At 35.0% G+C, this 23890-nt stretch overlaps 1 protein-coding gene across 1 annotated transcript in view; it reads right to left on the bottom strand.

Moving 5' to 3' along the window:
- Positions 1 to 14726: 14726 nt before the first annotated feature.
- The window catches only part of LOC145694711 (phospholipid-transporting ATPase ABCA3-like), a 147661-nt gene continuing 138497 nt past the window's right edge, over positions 14727 to 23890 (bottom strand). The window contains exons 24-26 of the mRNA XM_081771240.1: positions 23517 to 23727; positions 18469 to 18685; positions 14727 to 16628 (exon numbers count right to left, since the gene is read on the bottom strand). Coding sequence (XP_081627366.1) covers positions 16368 to 16628; positions 18469 to 18685; positions 23517 to 23727 — 689 coding nt within the window. The 3' untranslated portion in view covers positions 14727 to 16367. The remainder of the gene's footprint in view (positions 16629 to 18468; positions 18686 to 23516; positions 23728 to 23890) is intronic.

The raw sequence follows: 23890 nt of genomic DNA on the forward strand, positions 1-23890 counted from the left end.
TTTTTAAATTATACAAAACTTTACTACTTGCGGTATGCTTTGTTATTCCATATATTATGGCCATGGGGAGGCAGTACATATTCTTATTTTCAATGCGAATTAATCGCTTTTCCAAGTAATCTTGGTATTTGCAGTATTTTTGGACAGCACTCATTGCATTAGGTCTTCCTTGTCCGTGCAAATTCTCTGCTATATGGAATCGAAACAATACTTCTTCCCCTAAAAGGAACACTTCATTCGAATTTAGTACTCGTTCGATTGAAGTGAGGACTGTTCTAGCAGTGAAATTGTCCTTTCTTCTAAACGGTACATACACTGGTTTGTTATTAGTACTATTACTACTTTCAACGTATAAACCAATGTAGTCCATAGGGCGTGCATTGGAGATCACATGTTCCAACGCAAAATCGATTAAACTTTCGATATAGACCTCTGGGTTATTAATATTCCTTTCATCACCCACAGGTCTGACGACAATTTCATGGCCCGTAAGATGAAACTTACGAAACCTTTGTCTGCTTTGTCTTACAACTTCGAAATTACTATTTCTTTGATTATCCCCGCCATTATTATTATCACTACTACTACCACTTGTACTACCACTATTATGACTACCAGTAGTACTACTTGTACTATTCTTATTTATGTTGCCATGTCCAACCATTGGTGGGACACTAGCAGATGACGGTCCAGGCTGAGGAGAAAAAATCAATTGGTTTCCATAGTCATGATTATCCTGTACACAATATTGAGTTGTATTGTATACAGGATTTTCTCCCTGGACCTGTTGCGTGGGTATAACCACAGCATTGTCCTCATTTTCAACCAATCTCCTCATTTCTTCTTCAATTCGTAATTCAAGGGAATTTAGATTGCCAATCCCATCTGCTTTATCATTTAGAAAAGCTAAATCTTCATTTGATAACAAATATAAATTATTAGGACTCAAGTTATGAGTTTCTTGAGGGGTCATGACTATGGCATTATTATTATTATTTTCAGATGGGATTAAGCATGGTTCCAAAACAAATCGCGAGCCAAAATCAAAAAACTCAGATAACTCTGTATCATTTATCCTATCTACCTGACCTTCCCCACAAGCTAATAAATATATAACTTTATCTAGAGCAGCGTTTCCCAACCGGTGTGCCGCGGCACACTGGTGTGCCGCGAATGGGCCGCTGGTGTGCCGCGAAAAAATCGAAACAAATTATTAATTCTATACGAACCAAATTGCAAGACAGGGGAAAATGTATATTTATATTTCACATTACTATGAACCTCTACTATAAATCTACAATTTTAAATTTCATACTGTGTTACTTTTCTGTACATTTTTAATGTTGAAAAACGTATTTATCATTGTCATGACCATTATTACTTCTTTATTGTTGCAGACTATTTCGTAACTTGAAATTTTAACATATCATTCAATAAATTCAACAAAGCAAGCATGCATACAAATTACCTACATTTGTGTTTTAAAAGTATAGGAGATTTGTTTATTTGTTCGTTATTTAGTGATCCTCCCTTTTAGTTAGAGGTTAGATACAGTTTTCGAAAGAGAAAGTGGATTTTTAAAAACCCGAGTCCTATATTTCATTGCTATTGTTTTCTATTTTAAAATTAGAATGAAAAATAAGTATAATGATTTAGCACGGGGAAAAATCAGTGATCGAGCTTTCTTCTCTGTAAGAAGGAAATTAGTAATCACATTAAAATACCACGGTAATTATATATATATATATATATATATATATATATATATATATATATATATATATATATATGGGTGTGCCGCGAGAATTCAAGTTACACCTGTAGTGTGCCGCAAGTTGAAAAAGGTTGGGAAACGCTGATCTAGAGCCAATTCATACGAATCTTTACTACGGAAAAAACCGTACACAAACGAATCCAGTACGTCAGCACTGCTTATACAGTGCTGGAGAAGTAGTATATCATTACCTTCAAAGACACGAAGGGTCCGCAATATGGCTTCGCATCTCACCGTTCCCCTATGGCCAAGTCTGCTTAATTCCATAATGGCTTTCCACGTGCTAAAAACCCTAGGGTACTCGTTGAGACCGCGCAAGCCCTCTTGCAGGTAGATTTCATCAATAAGGTTTATTTCTTCAGTCGGGCAGAAGAAATCCATCTAAAAATAAAAAACAAAGAAAAACTATTTTGAGTAATCAACTCCACTTTAATAAAAAAAATACTTCTTTTAAGCAACGCTCACATGATAATATCATATAAAAGAAAAATTAATCATCTTTAGTTAATTATTCATATGTAAATAGAAATCAATCAAGTTACTTTATGAAAAATCATTAAATATATTCACTTATATTGAATTATAAACTATTCTATTCAAAAAATATCCACAAACACACACACACACACACACAGAGAGAGAGAGAGAGAGAGAGAGAGAGTCTCTCTTTGTTCATTAATATTGGTTAAATACAAGTCAAGTACAATTAAAAAATTATATAATTTCTTTCTTTCTTTTTTAAAAAAATCATAATAACCATAAGAAATACATACCTTTCAAGGCTTAGTTCTCCGTTCACAATCCACAAAAAGAAAAAGAAAAAATCTCAACTGGGATAGTCGGTACTTTTAATATATATAATTGCTAGCACCACAACGCTTAGCACAGCTTCAATGTCTGTAATAAAACAGGCTTCAATAAATATAGTGATAATCCTGTATACTTTATTTAATACTATTAAAATAGGTTTAATAATCACGAAAGCTTTCTCTGTGATCTTTAACGCACGCCGACGTAAGAAAAAATGATAAGCGTACACATCAAATACATGTTATATCATGTTCTATCAAGTGTTCTCCCCCCACCACTAACAGTGACATCTGTCGGAGAACTTTTAAATTAACTTTAGTTTAGTTTACCTCCGTGCATCGTGTTGACGTATTTATTATTAGTCCTGAATATATATATATATATACTTATATTTAAAGGTACAGTATGATATATATTTCTTTTTTTATCCATTAAATACTACTAACAGCATTAAATAAGTACCAAAAACCCTTCTCGCAGTTGTGTTCTGTTAATAAAACATAATTTGTGAGGGCATAGTTGATTCTTCTTCTATCAGTAAACCACCAAACGTTCATTATATTACAAATCCCTAAGGGGGACCCACCAACACATATGGACCTTCAGTTGAACATTATTATCATCATCATGTTATTACCTATTCAGAAAAACCCGCAATTGTAGGGACTAACTAATGGGAAACACGGTATCAGTTGGTAAAACATGGTAGAAATAGCCGTTCATAATTTCCTTTTGCTATAATATAATACTGTTAAAATCTAGGGTCGCCTATAACTAATGGGCCCCGCCAGTTATAGCTACGTGCTACAATAGTCGTACGTGATTTTCCTTTTGCTATAATATAATACTGTTAAAATCTAAGTAAGCCTGGGGGGCCGCGGTGGCTCGGTGGTAGAGCGTTCACCTCTGGTGCTAGGGGTTTCGGGTTCAAACCCTGCTCCCGCCAAGTGAACTTTGTGGTGAACAAACACCGTGTGCGTGGGTTTTCTCGGGGTTCTCCCGTTTTCTCCCACTTTCTTCATTCCACCATTTTATTCATCTCACATCTTCACCGTCTCCTTTAGCCTAACCGGCATAACCGGCATAACCGTGGGACGTAAAACTCAAAAATTTCATTTCATTTTTTCTAAGTAAGCCTGTGACTAATGGGAAAGGGACCCGCCAGTTATAGGTACGTGCTACAATAGGCATACATAATTCTCTTTTTTGCTTCCTTGTAATACAATACTGTTTGAATCTAGGGTCACCTATAACTAAGGAAAATGGCCCCCGCCAGTTATAGCTATGTGTTACAATAGTCGTACGTAATTCTCTTTTGCTATAATAGTCGTACGTAATTCTCTTTTGCTATAATACTGTTAAAATCTAGGCAATCTATCTGACATGCAAAACCCCCTTAGTTAGAGGGACATCATTTCATTTTACTTCGAGGATACACAACAAGTTTTTTCAAATCAAAAGACAGTGATCAATAACCAGTGTATTTAGGGGTTCCGTAAATTTTCTTTCTTAACATTAAAGCTATTGTATGCGTTATGTGGCTAGCATCCACGCAAATAACTAACATTCAGTAATATTTACTATTAAAACGCGATAATGTTGGGAAAAAGCGCTTCCTCCCCCTCCCCAAGACTAAAACATTTCTTTCTGAAAATACTAGTCTTAGTTCAAACATTTGCCTTCCTAAAAGATTATCAGCTGTGTTGCCAAAGCGTAGTAGTATGCCATCTATTGGCAAATGAGCTTACTTAAACAGTTCAAGTCCAATCTGTACAACGTACATATATATATATATATATATATATATATATATATATATATATATATATATATAGGTATAACTGATTTTAAAGTGATCGGTATAACAGTTAAAAAATCGTAACAAATGAATCAAACATATTGTAATTAAGCATCCTATAATTAAGCAATAAAACTCTACAAGTAAATGGTCCGTCTTTAGCCCTTTTATTTGTAGGCTCACACTGCAAGTGTTCTGAGCTTCTTATTTTAAAAAACGAGCTTAGTTAGTATTTTCGAAACAAATAATTAACACGGAACTTCTAATGAAGTGATTGAACAAAAAAGCAAACGAACCAATAAAATAAAAATAACACGAACGAATAAAATAATCGCAGCGTAGCTGCTATTACGACTTTCTATAAGAAAGGAGAATATAAAAATAAGAAGCGAAAAAATAAAATAATAATAATAATAATAATAATAATAATAATAATAATAATAATAATAATAATAATAATAATAATAATAATGTCCCTCTTGCATGATTACAAAATGGTCGTAGGTTTATTCCCCCGATAATGTTTCTCAAAAGCAAAGCGTGTAGTTTACCAATAATTATTCAAAAAAACTTTCATTATAATTAAGTGAATAATACATATCAGTTTAGCATTTAAAAAGTTCTCACCTTAAAAATCAAAGTTCGTACTGTTAAAATCACTGACGAAAAAAGTTCAATAATCACACAAATAAAGTTTTTCAACACACACACACTATGGAACTGTGTAAAACAATAATAACAAACTTTATTTCAATACTATATATATATATAAGGATTTCATTATGTCCCTCCCCAAGCATCATGTTTTCATCAGGTTTTCAACCCGATTTCATTAATTATAAATAAATAAAGTCATCATGTCCGCTAACATCGTTTATTCAGTGTTACGGCAAGACATCTAAAAATTTATTATTTACAAGTTCGTCAACCGTTGGAGAAATCTCATTCAGACAGGGTCTCAACATTTGAGCCTTGTAGCTATGTACGGTTCTCATTTAATTCAGGAAAATGCTTACATGTAAAACTTTCATCAGATATTAGATATTCTGCCAAAATCAGATATTGCCACAAAACATCTTCTAAAGGGGGAAGAAACATAAAATTTCTATCTGTCTTCTTCATCACTGCCGATAAGTATCGCAGTGACAATCATAGTTAATGGAAAGATATTTCAGTATGTTGCCAGACAGTTTTCTAACGGCAAGGAGAAATCGTCTAAGATTATTTCAGTACAAGCGGAAATAAAAGTAGAAAGTATATTGACATTCTATATCTGTGTCACCACTCAATGTTCTAACGGAAGCAAAAGGGACACGCGTATAAGGCAGTGACCCGGAAGTAATGGCATTTACAAAAATAAAATTGTGTTCATTCTAAGCTCGCCTTCTCTCAAAGACGGAAGAACAAATCAGTCACTCCGTATTTCAAACTTGACTGTAAACACGGAGTTAACTATAAAAAATAAACAAATCAATAAAACGATGAATATTAACAAAATAAATAAATAAACCATTCAATCATACACACACACTTCGTATTTCCCATGTTTTTTTTCTCGCCAATTTACATGTGAGAATTGCAATAATTCTCAGTACAATACAGTGTTCACCTCTGGTGTTTGGGGGTCCCGGGTTCAATCCCTGTACAATACAGCGTTCACCTCTGGTGCTAAGGATCCCAGGCTCATTCTCAATACAATACATCGTTCATCTCTGGTGCTTGGGGTCCCAGGCTCATTCTCAATACAATACAGCGTTCACCTCTGGTGTTAAGGATCCTGGGTTCATTTTCAGTACAATACAGTGTTCACCTCCGATGCTAAGGGTCCCGGGTTTATTCTCAGTACAATACAGTATACACCGCCAATGCTAAGGGTCCCGGGTTCATTTTCAGTACAATACAGCATTCATCTCTGGTGCTAAGGGTCCCGGTTCAATCCCCGTACAATACAGTGTTCACCTCTGGTGCTAAGGGTCCCAGGCTCATTCTCAATACAATACATCGTTCATCTCTGGTGTTTGGGGTCCCAGGCTCATTCTCAATACAATACAGCGTTCACCTCTGGTGTTAAGGATCCTGGGTTCATTTTCAGTACAATACAGTGTTCACCTCCGATGCTAAGGGTCCGGGGTTTATTCTCAGTACAATACAGTATACACCTCCGATGCTAAGGGTTCCAGGCTCATTCTCAATACAATACAGTGTTCACCTATGGTGTTAAGGGTCCCGGATTCGATCCCAGTACAATACAGCGTTCACCTCTGGTGCTAAGGGTCCCGGGTTCATTTTCAGTACAATACAGCGTTCACCTCTGGTGCTAAGGGTCCCGGATTCGATCCCAGTACAATACAGCGTTCACCTCTGGTGCTAAGGGTCCCGGAGGAAAATATCTTTTTATTCTCTCACATATTGTTCGTGTAATATATTCAATATTAATTTAATCACTACTACGGATTATTAATTTAATCACCACTACGGAAGTAAGTGATACAGAATGACGTATCATCATATCAACAGATTTAATTCAAATTTCCATTATTATTTTTAAAAATATCCAGTATAAAGTCTCTACAGACACGCATACAGACTCGAAAAAGAGCACATAACCTTTCCATGTCAGCACAACTAAAAAAAGAAACACACGTAAGCAGGTCATCAACCCATAATGACATACACGCCACCTCTGACAACATCCATTAAAGGAACATGTTAGAACATAATTATTACGTAAAGTACCGTTAACATTCTTCCTTTCGGGTAGAAAAGTTCGTCAATTACTACTGACGTCATATTTCCGAAACCCGGCCCGATATTCTTTGGGACTTCCTGTGAAACATTTACGAGCGAATGGGCTAAGCGTTCCCGGAAAATTTTGTTTTTTTTATTCGGAATATTTAGGTTAACATGCAAATAAGCTGAATTTGATTGTATTTTAAATTGCGTTTTCCTCCCCACCTTCTACCCCCCGAAAAAGGGGAAGCGTACAGCAGAAAGTCGGGGACTTTTGATATGTCATTTAGAATGACCTAATGAACGTTTTTGTGAAGAAAAACCTTGGCTTCTTATTTTTCCGAAGAAACACCCATTTTTTGACTAAAGTTCCTGGACTATACCCACACCAACAACTGACGTTCGCCTTATCTCCACTTGCATTCAACTCACGGTGTGAGGTCCAATTGAACACAGACTTCCACGAAAAGGGACAGAACTTTCTTGGTTAGCTTTATAGTTATGCACAAAAGTATAGCGTTTGGTCCCGGGCAGTAGTTCTTGATTAAGCATAATAAAAACTACCTTGAATATAATTTATGGATAATAATAATAATAATAATAATAATAATAATAATAATAATAATAATAATAATAATAATAATAATAAGCTAAAATAGTGTTTTTAGTTTTCCAGAAGAAAACCAAAATTTTCCTTTCTTTCAGGCCTCAAAAACACTAGCAGCAACACTAATTTTTTTGGCTTTGTACATTGTAGCTGCCTCCCCTCAAAAACGACGGGCCCCCTACACAAACCTGCTGGCTACACCCCTGCTTAACAATGTTATGCACTTATTTGTGATAAAAACAATTATATATGTAGTTTTCTCTCTAAACTTTGTTTATATGAAATAAATTGCAGTTGTTTTGGTTGAAGTTGATGGATATATTGCTTATACCTAGTGAAGAGCAGTGGGTGGGAAAATAAGAAAAAATAAATAAGGTGCCGCATACATTTGTGTTATTCAGCTGATTATTTACGTTGTTTTCAACGACTCGTATGTGTAGTCCTCTCAGGGAGAGAAGGCTTCAACACCGATTTTCCAGTCCCAATGTTTTCTTAAGAAAAGTTGGCAACTCTGAGTAGGGCAATTTATCGTGTTCGGTCCTAGTTGTGACTATGGGGTTTGCATGTTTGAATTCTGCGTTGGTGTCTTTCATAATGTAAATCTCTATTTTTAATGCATGCGAATGGCTTATACCACTGTTTTGGGGTATATTCTAAGCAGTGGCGGATCTAGAAGGTAAAAACTGGTGGGGGGGGCAACCAGTACCCAAACTATGATAGGTATATGTAAACTTTCAAAAATATATAAATAATAGCTTAAATTATTTTGTCATTGAAAAAACTGGGAAGGGGGGCTAGGACCCCTGTTCCTGGCCTAGATCCGCCACTGATTCTAAGCACATTTTCGTGCGGTTCTGAGCGTTCGATGTATCGTGGTGTCGTTCATTATGCGACATAGAATGGATCGCTGACATGCGAAGCTCTAAACCGTGCAGTGTATGGGTACACGACGAATAGATTGGTTTAGTTGACACCAATGACGAAGAATTCATTTGCTACAAGTGTTATCAAGTGTAAACATTGTTGAAACTTAGTGTGAAATATGTTTCCAATGGTAATTATGTGTCCAAGATTATTCTTTAAAATTCAGTTAGTTGCAACCACTTAACTAACGACTACATAACACATGGATAATTACCTATATCGTTATTATTTCATATGCATATTGTTACTAAATATAGTTTTATTATTAGTATTTGAAGTGTAAAAATGTGAGGTGTTAATTGAGAGCCAGTGGTCTCTCAGCTCTCAATTTTCGTTTTCAAATGTTGGGCCTTATTTATCTACCGTGCGGATAATAAGGCTATATTGTATGTTTCTCTTTCAATATGTTTTTCATACATTTAGCTCAATGTTTAAGTTAAAGTTAGTAAATAAAGTATCTATAAGATAGATAAGGCATTGACAAATAAACTGCATATACATGTTTGTTTACTAAAGCATAAGTATATAAATAATGAAGCATTTATACTTAGGTGGGCCTTATTTGCCGCCTTATATATACACAAGGTGTCCCAGGAAGAAGGGGCAATATTTTGGGAAATGATAGCATGAAAGATTCTAAGCAAAAAGGTTCATATGAACATTGGTCCTAATCTCAACGGTTTGAGAGCTACAGGTTGTGGATCATTTTTGACTTTATGTTGCGTATTGTTCATCCTGTAATTACTCGACGAAGGTGCGAAATAGCAGAATTGAAAGGGAATGGAATGACCTTTACAACGGTATGCAATGTGGCAGTTTTGTCTTTGAAAAGGGGGTTATTGAGGGAAAGTTAAGATTATGTAAGCGAATTGGATGGCAACACTGATTTCCAAATTTCGCTCAATAACTTCCCCTCCAAAGATACATATGTCACATGTTGCATATCGTTGGAAAGGCTATTCCATCACCTTTCAAATCCACTATGTCTCACCTCTGTAGAATAAATACAGGGTGAGTAATAAACAACATGAAGTCAAAAATGGTTCACAACCTGTAGTTTTCAAACCGTTGAGGTTAGGACCCATGTTCATATGAACTTTATTGCTTAGAATCACCCATACCATCATTTTCCGAAGTATTGCCCCTTCTTCCTGGGACATCCTATATATATATATATATATATATATATATATATATATATATATATATATATATATATATATATATATATATATATATATATATACAGGGTGTTAATGAACTATACCGTCAAACTATACCGACAAACGAGGTGATTCCTTACATCAAAATAAGAGGAATGTTCACATGGACTTAAGGTGAAAAGTGCATAGCTTCAGAGCTAGGGCTGTCTAAAATCGCGAAAAAGCGAAATTTCAATAGGCCCCATTTCGAATTCAAGAAACTGCGGATGGTGTTTCTTATCAGCGTAAAGGAAGTTACGCATACACAATTCAAAAGTGCATATTTCATCAATTGCCAATAGGTGTAGAGAGTATTCCCTACAGTGTGTAATTCTCAGATATGTTTTCAATAGAGTTTTAGATATACCCTTATTTCAACAAGAGTCCAAAATAGGCAGGAGGTAAACCTTGACAACAGTGGACATCCAATGGTTCAGAGGGAAGGTGGAAGTGTTAGCAACCGGCAGCTCCATGTTTCGTTGTGTTCGCAATAATGTGTGATGATGTGTATTTCCTCACGGTATATTTCACGTTTTCTTCACTTATAAGCGTGAAAGAAAACACCACACCATGCGTTTTCCCGAGTACGAGAGACCATGCTGCTGCACAATCCTGAACACTTCCGACATCGCGCAAAAGGATTCCGTGTTCAAGGTTTATCGTTTGCCCACTTCGAACCAATCATAAAGTCAGAGCATATCTCAAAATTCGGTTGATGGCATGTCTGGGAATTTCACCCTGCAGAGAGTAATCTGTACACCCATTGAACATTAAGAAAATATGAATTTTTAGATTGCGTATGCGTGACTTTCTTTACGCTGATAAGAACTACCATCCACAGTTTCTCGAATTCGAAATAGGGCCTTTTGAAATTTGACTTTCTCGCGACTTTGGACAGCCCTAGCTCTAAGAATATGCACCATGGGTCCATATGAACTTTTTTTTTTTTTTTTACTATTTTGATGTGAGGAATCGCCTATTAAAGTTTGTCGGTAATAGTTCATTAACACCCTATATATATATATATATATATATATATATATATATATATCACTTTCATTCCCCCTCCCTCTAAAGAATGTAGGTTCGCCCCTGGAAGTATACGTACAATCTCCAAAACCTACCACAAAACTTCTATAAAGTTGTCTGTTTGGTAGCTATGTAGATGAAAAAAGGCTCAGTGTTATCGGATCAGATTTGATCACAATGTGTGTCTGAGACCTCAATTAGTGGTATCAGAAAAGTTCAGGCCGAAAAAACCACAAAACGTACAAAATTACGATGGAATTTACCGTTTATAGGCGGGGTAGATAAAAGGGCCAGTAGTTTTTTTCTTTAATTAATCACAATGTGTTTATGAGATTCCAAATTTTGTTTTCAAAAAATTTCATGCCGGGGAATCCCAAAAATGTTGCCCAAAATCACGATGGAATTTACCGTTATGGGAGAGAGAAAGAGAGAAAACAGCACGCGGTTTTTCACTTCAAATTTAATCACAATGTGTTCCAGATGTCCCAATGTACTCGTTCTTCTCCTATGGAGAAAATAAGGTTTTGTTCAAGATATCATATTTAAAGGTGAAGAAATAAATGAAACAAATAAATAAGGGGGAACAATGCCTCCGGCATTACCCCTATCAATATCAGTGAAATATAGTATATAAATAGCGAAGAACTCCTGTCAATATCAGCAAAATACATAAATAATGTAAGATTAACGTCTTCGGTACTTCCCGTTATTTGAGTGTAATAAATAAATAACGAATAGCAACGTCTTCGGCGTTGTGCCGCTCAAATCTGTGAAATAAATAAATACCAGAGGCGTCGCTCATTTCTGATTACAAACTAGCTGCCATACACCTTCTTGACTAAACCTGGATTCAAATGCCATCTAGACTTTCACCAATCAGCTTAGCGATCTCGAAAGCTAGGTTTCGATACAAATATTGGCCACTTTGGACATGTTCTTTTTTTACGCCCCCAGAACCTTGTGACGATTAGAGCTAAAATTGGATTTGAATAGCACATGGAGTGTTACTGTTCATCTCATCGTTTCCGAAAAGTATGAATTCGATGCTAACATCAGTCATTTTGAACATGTTATTTTTCACGACCCCCAACTTCCATCACGGCGGGAGCTAAAGTTAGACTTGAACGGCTTCGAGTGTGATACTATTTATCTCACCGATACCAATAACTATGAATTTGATACTAATATTATTCATTTTCAACATGTTATTTTTCACGACTTCAATCCTTCAACGATGGGACAACTGTAGTGCATGACAAATGATGGGACTTAAATGACTTAGGGGTGTTACTAATCACCTCAGCAAACCCCGAAAACTGTGAATTCGGCATTAATATGTCATTTTCGATTTTTTTTTTTACATATCACCCCCTTCCCACTCCCTAGGGGAGTCTTATCCCTGGAGTGTTTTTTCCAAATTGTAAGTTATATGTGCATGTCAACTTACTTTTAGAAATGCGTTTACATACCTGGTTTCATCATCCTAACGTGAAAAAATCATTCTAAACCACGTCTTTAACTTTGAAGCTCCCTTCTCCTCTCTTAGGATACAAACCAAAAGCCTTTACGATCTCTTCCTAAGTATAGATTCTAGTATCTTCGATAAAATCAGTTTGAAGTGTACCAAGTTAATGGTGTAGATTTGTATATCGGTCAAACACACACAAATAAATATTCAATTTTACTCAAAGAACGAGGATTCTTCAGTTGAAAGACTTTTATGTCTGCTTCACAATCATTTCCTCGATCCCTCTGACCATTCATCCAGTTACGTATAATTTATGATTTGAGAACATCAAATAGTCTATGGATTATTCGTCACTTCATGCTTGTAGCTGTAACTATTTATTTTACGTATATAGGTCTAACGTCTATACTAACGGTTCGATTCCCGGCGGGAGCTCATGTGGTTCGGATTCCACGTTAATCAGTAGGTTCACGTCTCATATAGCCTAGCTGCTGAACGGGACGATAAACTCAAAATCAACTCAACTCTATACTAACGGTTTAACATACAAGTATGGGAGGCAGAGCAAACTAGTACGAGTTGATGTGATTTACATTTTTCTTCAAGTTACAAATTTCCTCTGACTTTGGAAATATAGGACGAAAGAAAGCGAAAGCTGCCCTCGTACTGTAACTTTTCCAGGATTTCATGAATAGACCTTTTACCCGAGTGTATAATGCATTTCAATCATCATTTTACATCTTCATAACATTTCTTATCTTCTATGAGAATTGCTCTTTCGTTCACAGCTTTCCGAACGTGATGGCTTAGTGGTAGGGTACTTACCTGTGGCCTGTAGAAACCCTGGTTCGATCTCCAGTCAAGTAAGTTTGTGGTGGGCAACATCGTGTCCGTGGGTTTTCTTGGGATTCTCCCGTTTCCTCCCACTTTCTTATTCCACCAATTCTTCCATCATCATTCACTTGCTTTAATCATCGTCTCCCTTAGCCTAAAGGGTACAATTGTAAGACATTAAACTTAAGAATCTCCTTTTTCATTTCACGAGGATTAAATTTCATTGAGAAGTAAGGTTGTTTTTAGAACTTGGTGATTTATTACTAAAGTATCGAAGACAAATACATTGGCTTGCTATGATATGCATGTTTTACATGGATCACTAAAATTTAGTAATTCGCACAGCATCTACGTTTGTATATTAACTTGGCCCACATGATGCTAAATTTATTGGGAAGAACTTACGACATTTGAAATTAAATATTGTCCTTTCAAATGGTATGCAATAAAGCACTTTTATTTATTTATTTATTTATTTATTTATTTATTTATTTATTTATTTGCCATCAGCATATTAAAAGATGAGATTCTACAAAAATGAACAACAAAATTCTTGGTGGAAATATCGCTAATCTACAATACTTGATCAAATATTATCAAAACAACGTACTTTTTCTTACAACTATCACACAACAATCATATTATAAACCGAATATTATACAACTTTACTATGAGATGTTAAAACATCATTTTTATAGGAGAATAAACATTTGAGTGTGTATGTGGATATACAGATATGAGATTTGCGATTAGATGAAATTGTATAAAGATTTGGTTTATTCACTTACTCTTACTTTCTTACGAGGTGGAATAAGTAAAATGCAATAAAAAATTATTTAAAATTTTAATCAGAAACACCCAGAATGAAAATAACTTTAACAAAATGTATGCGAAAGTTAAGTACAAATATATATATATTATTTTGAAATTTCTTAGTAATATTTACATATAATCATATAATTCTTTTCCAATATTTAATTTTTGAAAAGTTCAATACAATTTTAAATAATTAGTTTCTTATCATGTGATACAGAAAAAACTATACAAAGTAATAAATACTAATCACCATATCTCTAAAATTCTTTAAAATTATTGATGATGGAGATATCCAGTATGCGATTTTCATTTCCTTCTCATGGTAGACTCATGACTTGGTATGTATACAGGGTGTCTCAAAGGTCCCCTGACATATGGTAACTGTTATTGAGAGTTACAACAAAATCTGAGAGGAAAAGACATCTCCAAATATGATGTTTTCAATCTAAAGTGAAAGAATTTTTAAATCGAACGAGCCGTTTGGGCTGTACACTCTTTATGCGCCCAATGTTAAATGAAAATGCAACGTTGCCATTTACCTGGACCCACAACATAAGTGAATGCAGTTACTCTCTTTAGGCTAACATGTCGATGGCCAGCCTCCATCTTAAACAGTAACTTCATTCACTTATGTTGTGAGTTCAGTTAAATGGCAACGTTGCATTTTCACTTAACATTGGGCGCATAAAGAGTGTACAGCCCAAACGGCTCGTCCGATTTTTTTTAAAAAAAAAAATCCTTCACTTTCGATTGAAAACATCACATTCGGAGATGTTTTTTTCTCTTACATTTTGTTATAACTCTGATAATATCAGAGTTGCCTTATGTCAGGGGACTTTTGAGGCATCCTGTATATACGTTGGCTGAGAGGTGGCGGCCAAAGTTTGTGAGTGACCAGAAAGATTACTCTTCTTAATTGAATATTGTTTATTTTATCTGTGGCATTTGAAAGTAACCTATGCAGATTGGCCAGTTAAATTATACTAATCCAGGATGGCATTCAAAAAGAATATTACTGGTTAAAAGAACCTGCTGTATTATAAGTCATCTGCAATTCTCTCAAACGCTAGTTTATGTTTCTTTATATGAATTAGTCTACACTGTTTATTTCTGAGTACAACCTCGCACTGACCAAATAATCTGTAATTGTAATTACATCACATAATAAATTATTTATTACATTATTTCAGTTATTAATTTTTAAAACTTGATAAAATATTTAATTAAGTAGTTTTGGAAAATATATTTAAAGTAAAATTGATCTTTAATTTTTTTAATTAAAAATAAACAAAACTAGAAATTAAATACTTTCAGCAATCTCAATTTAGAAAATAGGGGAAAAGCGCTAAGATCTTACAAGCGAAGTTCGGGAGAAAGTCATCGCCTACAGAGAAACTAAGTATGCCATTTTAAAGACCAATTCATGCTGATTACAACAAGCTAATAAAATTCCTGCACGGTTGAGAGCTTTTCGAGAGATTCAATGTTAAATGCACAATTTACACATGTTTTGTACAACCATTTTATGTTTAGATTTCGATCAAAGATATGGCAGGAGATTTGTACATGATATGAAACTTCTCCATCGGACGTTATGATGTACCAACGAAACAATTAAATAAAGTTCATGTCCATGCCAATGAATCAGTTCAATCGACGCAATACATTGGATTGGTTCAATTTTGCGTTCCACAACGCAACTTACCGAGCAAGTTATATAAATTTTGAATTACCTGTCGAATTTGCTTTCTGCTTTGGTTATGTGAACTGTTCTCTTGACGGATGCAACGCAATTGCACATATACAATATTCATGGTGCGTCATTTCTTTATAGAGCAGAACAACAATGATCAATTTTCATCTCTAACCTATCATTATTGTTAACAGTATGATGACTAATTTTAACAAACAAACCCGTTAGTTATTGCAAAACATTTTTTTCTCTTACATCTAATAGATTTCAATTCGTATGTCAATATTCGTTCCTGATAATGTTGTACTTAAAGCGTTTAAATGCGCTATGCTCATTTTCTCATATAAACTTCCAAGTTGAATCTCTCGAATAGTTCTCAACCGTACAGGAATTTTATTAGCTTGTTGTAATCAACATGAACTGGCCCTTCAAATGGCATGCTTTTTCTCTTCAGGTAAGTGCTTTCCCCCGAACTTCCCTTGTTAGTTTACCCCCGGTAATAAACACACTAGCGACTTCATTTACCCTACTTTGAACACTGCTTTCAAATTAAGAAATCCATTAAAGTATGTACAATTTCACCAACACAGTAAAAGTCACAAACGGTAGTTTCACTTCTGTTAAAGTATAAATAAAAAAAAGTCAATGCGTTCTATTACGAACATATTTGTAGTTGACTATTTTACTGAACAACTAACGTTTCGTCATCTTCACTTTGTCCAATGAACTTTTTGTAAATCACTCTGAGATCTCTTAGAAAATTTCGTTTGGGTTTTCTTTCTTTGTCCTGCTTCCGCGCAAGTAACAAAAACACTTGTTCCAAAGTTGTTTCAGAAATAGAATAATCTTCAACTGCTGAATAATTCCTTCTTATCTCTTCCATCTCAAAGAACAACTTCGCCAACGAAGTATCTGGATTTGTTACGTGATAATGTAATAAACCCTAGAAATATTATAATCCTAATTAGACACGGTTATTGAACAAATTGAAAAATAATACATACTAATATATTAGAGAAAGGTTACGGCCTTCAAACTGTGTTATACAGGGATTTATTTGTAGCCAGGGAAGCCTGGGAATTTCCCCCCTTCTAACTTTTGACTTCCCTGTCTCTAGGTTTAATTCAGTCTTCCCAACCTGGAAAGATACTTCCCCCTTTTCATAGGCTATACAATCTGTTTTAAAGTACAATAATTCAACTTCATGTTTTAGTGGCAATTCTTTATAAATATTCCCCCCTTCTACAAAATTCACAAATAAATCACTGGTGTTATATACAGAAATCCTTAATGAAATTTTTGTGATATACTAAATTGATCAGAGGCTCTGCCGATGAAATGGATACCCACGAGTGAAAGTAAATGCCGTGGGCTTATCGATCAAAACAAAGGTATCAAAGCTTTTCCCGAGGGCTTCCCAGAGGTAGGTCGGGCTTACATGTGGTTCGAATTCCACGTTAAAATGTGTCCAAGTCTCGTGTAGTCTTAGAGATGAAAGATACGTTAAGCTTTGAACAACCAAACGGATTGAACATCGGAAAAAGAAATTTAATATATAACAGAAACAGATTTAAATAAACAAGAGGCAGTTGTTTAATGGAGGATGAAAGGTAGGCAAAATGATAACGTTTGGCAAAGTTTGCGCTCTCGAGGCCTTCTCTGAGGTATGTCGATTTGTATGTCGTTCAGATTCCACATTAAACTATGTCCACGTTTCATACAGTCTCAGTGATGAAAGATACTACAACCAAACAAGTGGATTGAACATCGGAAAAAGAAAAATTAATGCATAACAGAAACAGATATAAATACACAAGAGGCAGTCGTTTAAGGGAGGATAAAAGGTAGGCAATATCGTAACGTTAGGCAAAGTCTGCGCTCTTAGTGACTACCCTCCACTAGTTTTCAAATCAGAGTTAAATTATTCGTATAAGGTAGCAATTTACCGTCAAAGACATTGAATGAAAAGAAAAATATGAAAACCTTCATGCACCACCTGTTGAAACATGAATAGTCTAATAAGATTTGAAAAATGTATGTCATAATTAACTCATATTAAAACATAAAATTCAGAATTTTGCCAAACATTCTTCCGTATCTATACGCTGCTAGACTTTAGTTCATCTTACTTTTAAGAGTTTAATTCTTAAGAATTGTTCTGTGGGATAGTTACTTAACTCCATCCAGAGACATAATATAGTATTATACAGGGTGTGAAATCCTTAGAGGATGAGAGGGAATTTCCGCACTTAATATTTTAGGAAGAGAAATCCTCCCACTAAAAATTACTGCGGGGAGAATAAAGTGACACTATTGTCAGAAGTTCGCAAATTAATTACAGTGATCAATATATAGCTAATTAACATGTATTTCACTGTAATTGAATGCTCTACTAGTAGTTTAATAACTATGAATACTCAGAGATATGAGCTCTTTATGTGAAACCATTCCATTACTAACAGTTTTTTACATTTCTGTCTTCTCCTGTCCTCCCCTCCACAATTCTAATGTCATGATTTCGTGCCGTGGTGTCGCATCTTCTTTTGTTTTGGTTGAACTCCTTCTGACTAGTATCACCAAGAATCTTTTGCAAAGAATTGGATCACTAGCGAAATGTTTAATGATCATAAACCGCAATGAATTGTAATTCATAGAACAGACTTCTGCTATAAATCTGGAGACAAATGATCATAATATAAAACAATCAGTAATATGAAAGGCATGACATAAAACAGGAAGAAGGTTAGACTATAAAAATTGATAAAAGATAATTGTTAAGTTACCTGGCGTTCATCTTCCAAAATACACGGTTGAAGATTTTTCTCAACAGTACGATTTAGTGTTTGTATTTCTTCTTTCTCAGTGGATACTTTTAGCTTTATTAAAACAGAAAATCCTTGACAAAATTTTGTTTTTAAATCCTGGATGTTACCAAAACACACAAACTGACCATTTACCATAATACCAATTTTGTTACATAAGGCTTCACATTCTTCCATGCTGGAAAGTAGATCAATGAAATTTGTATCAACTACATCATAGATAAAACTTGCATTACGATGTTAAAAATGTTTTGAATTGTATAAGTTTTAGGGAGATGAATATACATTATTATCTTTTTTAGGCTTCATATACAATAACAAAAAGTATTAACTAATGTGGAAGTAACAACTAGCTAATCCTTATTAAAATCTGCAAAGTACTTCTGCTAACTGTATATATCTATTATCTTATTCAATATACAAGGTCATTCTCTAAGTTGCGGTACACTTCAAAATTAGTTCTTGTATTTAAAATAACATTCGACTTATGTTGATATTAAACAAAGCGCAATACAACTTTTAAAAAGTGTAGTCTCACTGTTTACTGACGTCACATCATTGTCTCTAATTAATATTCTTTGCATCTTTCAGATCTTTGAAACGGAATTGGACCAATGTAAGTTCTCCCATTTACACTTTACGACTTCAAATTGGGCAGAAATGTCACAGAGGTAGCTCAAAACATAACGAAAGTATTTGAAAATTGTGCGCCGGAAACAAGAACAGTGCAAGAATGGTTTGCAAAATTCAAATACATAAGGTTCAAAAATGCTCCTTGCAGTAGAAGGCTCTCGATCCAACTACCGATAAGTTGAAACGTATGGTTGAATATGATCGAAGTAAAATTTGGATAAATTTAACAAATATTTACTACTGTCACCAAATACTATTTGGACACATTGTAAGCAATGGAAAAACGAAAATAACTCGATACATTTTTCCACATAATGCCTAGACTCTGTAATGAAATAACAATATATATTGATCGATTGATCACATGGGACGAGAAAATGATGCTCTACAATAACAAGAAACGAAAAGCTCAGGGGCTTGACGCAGATGAACCTCTGAAGGTTATGTTTGTAGTGTGGTGGTCAGCTTCAGGCTTGACTCACTACAGCTTCCTCCGACAGGTTTTCAGCATTAAGAGTCTTGTAGTAACGAACTGAAAGTCATATGTCAAAACCTGAGTGTACAACTGCCAGAATTCATCAATTGAAGTGGTCCGATCATTTTACGTGACAATGTTAGATAGCATATTGCAAGAATAACTGGACAAAATTACACCGGTTATAAATTGGTGTTCTCTTTCACTCTTTCTATTCCCCTGATCAGACTTTTACTAACTTTAATCTCTTTCGAGTTTTCGACATTTTCATCGGTGAAAGATGCTTTCAAAAAAGTACCGCGATGACTGCCTTTCAGGACTCAATTTACTCCAGAACTGCAAACTTTTAGACTTCTAAGCCAAAAGCACAGATGATCTTAGATCGAAAGTACGAAAACTTTCTGTATGGTTCAATGGTAGCATACACAACGCAAGATGAAAGAAATAAAATAAACGAGTATAATATATGCAACGAAGTTAATTCTATCTTCTAACACAACATAGTCCTAACATCATTAGATTCCATGTTTAAAAGATATCTAAAATGCATTTCATCATCTATTCCTTCTTGTTCAAAGTACCCTGCTACTTTAGCTGGTTGATTGCATTTACGTTTAGCGTCCTTTCCAGCAGCAAGACTATATGAGACGTAAACCTACAGCTTGAAGTGAGATCTGAATTACATGAGGTTCCACCGGAAATTGAGGCGGGTCTCTCGTATACTAGAGTAGTGTAATATTTACTATGAAAAAGCAAAATAGCAAGAGCGACTGGTTACTGCATCTTCGGGACCTCGTAAATAAATAAATAAATAAATAAATAAATAAAGACGTTACCTATTCTTACCTTCTAGGTGTTTGCTTAGAACGAGCAGTTTTTCGAAGATAATTCTTAACAGCTGGACCTAAAGGCTCGAAATTTGCTATATGAGAACTGTATGATAAGAGTATGTTATAGAATTCCACAAATTCATGACAGAGAGAGAACAGGGTGTCTATCGGTCACGAAAGTCACGAATGTCACGATAAAGTCACGAAATCAGAAAACGGTCATGAAAGTCACGAAAAAGTCACGAAATTTAGCTTTTGGGTCACGATTTTTTGTAACTGTACAAATGTAAGTACAGATTGGAAAGTTTTGTTCTATAAAGCGTCAAAATTCACCACCAAAAATGTCTATGATCAGCTTTAGACGCTACCAAATCGCAAGCAAAGTACGTTTCTATCGCATGGATGAAAATTTGGCCTAATTCACACCTAAATTCGCTCTTGAAAATGTTAGGAAATTTTATGATTTGGTAAGGAAAAGGTCACGAAAAAGTCACGAAATTTGATTTTGGAATTTTAGTAGACACCCTGGAGAGGGATGGAGGGTTTTTCAGTACCTTCGTCTGACAAATTTTCTCGTTAAGAGACAAATATCTAAGAAACAGGAAGGATGACAAATCTCTTTACATTAAAAGAAAATGAAAAATATGAAATTCATATTCATTATTACAAAACCATGCATCTGGACGCGTTACCGAAATTCACTACCAGTAGATACGGGAAGTTTGTGGCATGCAAGGCATTCTGCAACCATGGATCAGAAGGCGAGGAAACATTGTGTCCATCCAGGAACTACAGGATGGATGGGTGTCAGACAGTCGCGCATTACCCTGTTAAAAATGGCTTCATACTGGCTTACGACCGGGCTTAGCACCTCTTCAATGTACTGTTGGTTAATCCAAGATCTGGTCAATACTTATAAGAAAATAGTGAGCACGTTGTCCAATGGCATCCCATACCATAATGCACGGTGAGGCTATGCATAATGCAGGCGTTTCTCAGCTTGTTGTCACGACACCAGATACAAAATCGACCATCATGATACTGCAGACTGAAACAGAATTCATCCGAAAAGAACTTGTCATACTTCTTGAGTGTCTGTGGGCGACGTTCGCCGTACCAATGTATATTGTCTTCATGGAGGCATCGATTGTACATTCGCATCATTATGCTACCATTCCGTCCATAATCTGTAGTTGCAATATGCCGCAGTTCTTTCGCAATAAAAGGAGCAAATCTGCTGAAATTGCTGCTGCATTCGACGACCGCATTGCTGCTGCATTGTTTAAGCGTCCAGACGAACTCACGTCGGAATACTCGGCCTCTATTGAACTGTGATTCTCTGGCCTGCATTTGGGTGTTGTTTCCAGAGGGCTGTCTGGCATACGTATTGCATCGAAAAACTGCACTCCTTATAATTTTACTGTTCTTCCATCTTCCACAACTTCTGTAAATCATTTTCGAAGAATGTGCAGAATACTCGGATCTCAGAGAATGTTTAGAACTATCTAACCAAATCTTAATAAAATTTTAGGGCGTAATGCGGTCTTTAGTGACTTGTATTCTAAATTTTATTCATGCGATTAGAATAGTTAACGTGGTATGAAATTTTTCCTGTTAGATTTTTCTTCTTCTGAGTTCTCCTTATTGCTTCTTTCTAAGTTGGTTTCTTGTCATATATTTTATACTCTATTACTAGTTCCTTCTCTTTTGCACGACCTATGTTTGACTTTTTATTGTTTTTGGGGTTATTCTCTTAATTTGTAGATCATATTTGATTTACATTTTTACGAAGTTTTAATGTTTAGCTTGTGGCGGCCATTGCCTTCATCGTGACGGGAGCAAATAGTCTGAGTGATGACATCTCCATTAAATCTTAACCAATAAACCAGTAATGTAAATGTGACGTCAGTCCAATACTTCTTTCTTAGTGTTCGATTTTTAATGCCCAGTAGTGTACCTTAACAACGGTTCCAAGTATTATGATACAATTTGGTGAACATCTTTATTTGGAACACGACTAAACTAGGTCGTAAATTTCGGAAATTTATTTAGTGGAGTCTGTGAAAAAAAAATTCAAAGGAGGGATAGTATGTACTACAATTAGATCCAGAAAATAAATCTAAGGATTTTCATGATATTTGGTGGAAATTCATGTTTAGTCATGAGAAAATGATTTAGTTATGTATAAACTTGAAAAACTAATTCAGGGGTTGTCTCTAGAAAATCTCCGTTTGGAATACCTCAATACAGATATAACTGAAATAGGCTCTATCAATTTTCATGAAATTACGTATTTTTCTTTTTTAGTGCAAGAAAGTAGTTTGACTAGGCTTGGACACTTAAAAAAAAAACACCTTATCCAATGCTTTTTGTGGAATTCTCTTGAAAATGTCTCAAATTTCTCAAATTTGTCCTCAACACCACTCTATGGAATTTCATGAAAGTTAGTAAAAGCATATTTCTAGTACTAGAAAGCAATTAGATTAGATTTCAACTTTCCAAAATTTATTTAAGGGAATTTCCAAAATAGGTAAAAAATGGATTTTCTAAATTTTGTCTTGAAATTGGTTATAATGATTTACATAATTACGGTATAAAGAACTCATTTGAAAGTGTAAGAAAGCAGTTTTAGCAAGCCTTAATTTTGTAAATCGTTTAGGGGTAATTGTAGAAAGGTTTTCAGGAATGCCTATTTTTTATCTTGAAAAAAAATATAATGATTTTCAAGGAATTTTCTGAAAACATATTTTCAGGGGGCAACAAAGTAGTTTAGTAATGACTACGGTTTTGAAACCCCGATTTAAGAGCATCTGTACAAAAGCTGATCTCGGAAATGTCTATATTGGAAAAGTCTGTAACAGTTATGAATTTTAGCAAAACCCCTATTTTCGGATCTAGCAAAAGACGAAATAGAGATTAGCAAGCACTTCACTTTATAATAATAACAACAATAAAGAACTTATTTTGAGCACTAGGATACGGTTTTAACTAGTCTATTTGCATGATATTAACAAAAGATATAAATATATATTAACAAAGACGTTTTTACATCTCGCTCTTTCAATTATTACCTTTGCGAGCTGAGAACAATTGATTGCCCAGCGTTTTGCCTCTGCTGAAGAATATCCCATAAACGCCTTCTAGCAGCAGGATCTACTCCACTGGTTGGCTCATCAAGGAACACCACTGGAGGGTCTCCAATTAAAGCCATGGCGGTGCTTAGCTTTCGCCTATTTCCAAGGCTATATGAACCACATTCTCTGTCGCCGTACTTTTTCAGACCTGTTTAAGAAGAACAGAATATTGACATGCAAGTAGTCATTTGCGACTGAAAACTCCACATTTTTTAAACAAACTCACAAGCAAAAGTTTTAGCGCATAATTTGCATTTCGATTCGATCTGCAAGTTTTTTGAATACTGATAAGGCTTGTAACTTCTTACCTA

The sequence above is a fragment of the Thermobia domestica genome, chromosome 9, assembly GCF_964235325.1.
Source record: "Thermobia domestica chromosome 9, izTheDome1.hap1.1, whole genome shotgun sequence".
Classification (NCBI taxonomy): domain Eukaryota; kingdom Metazoa; phylum Arthropoda; class Insecta; order Zygentoma; family Lepismatidae; genus Thermobia; species Thermobia domestica.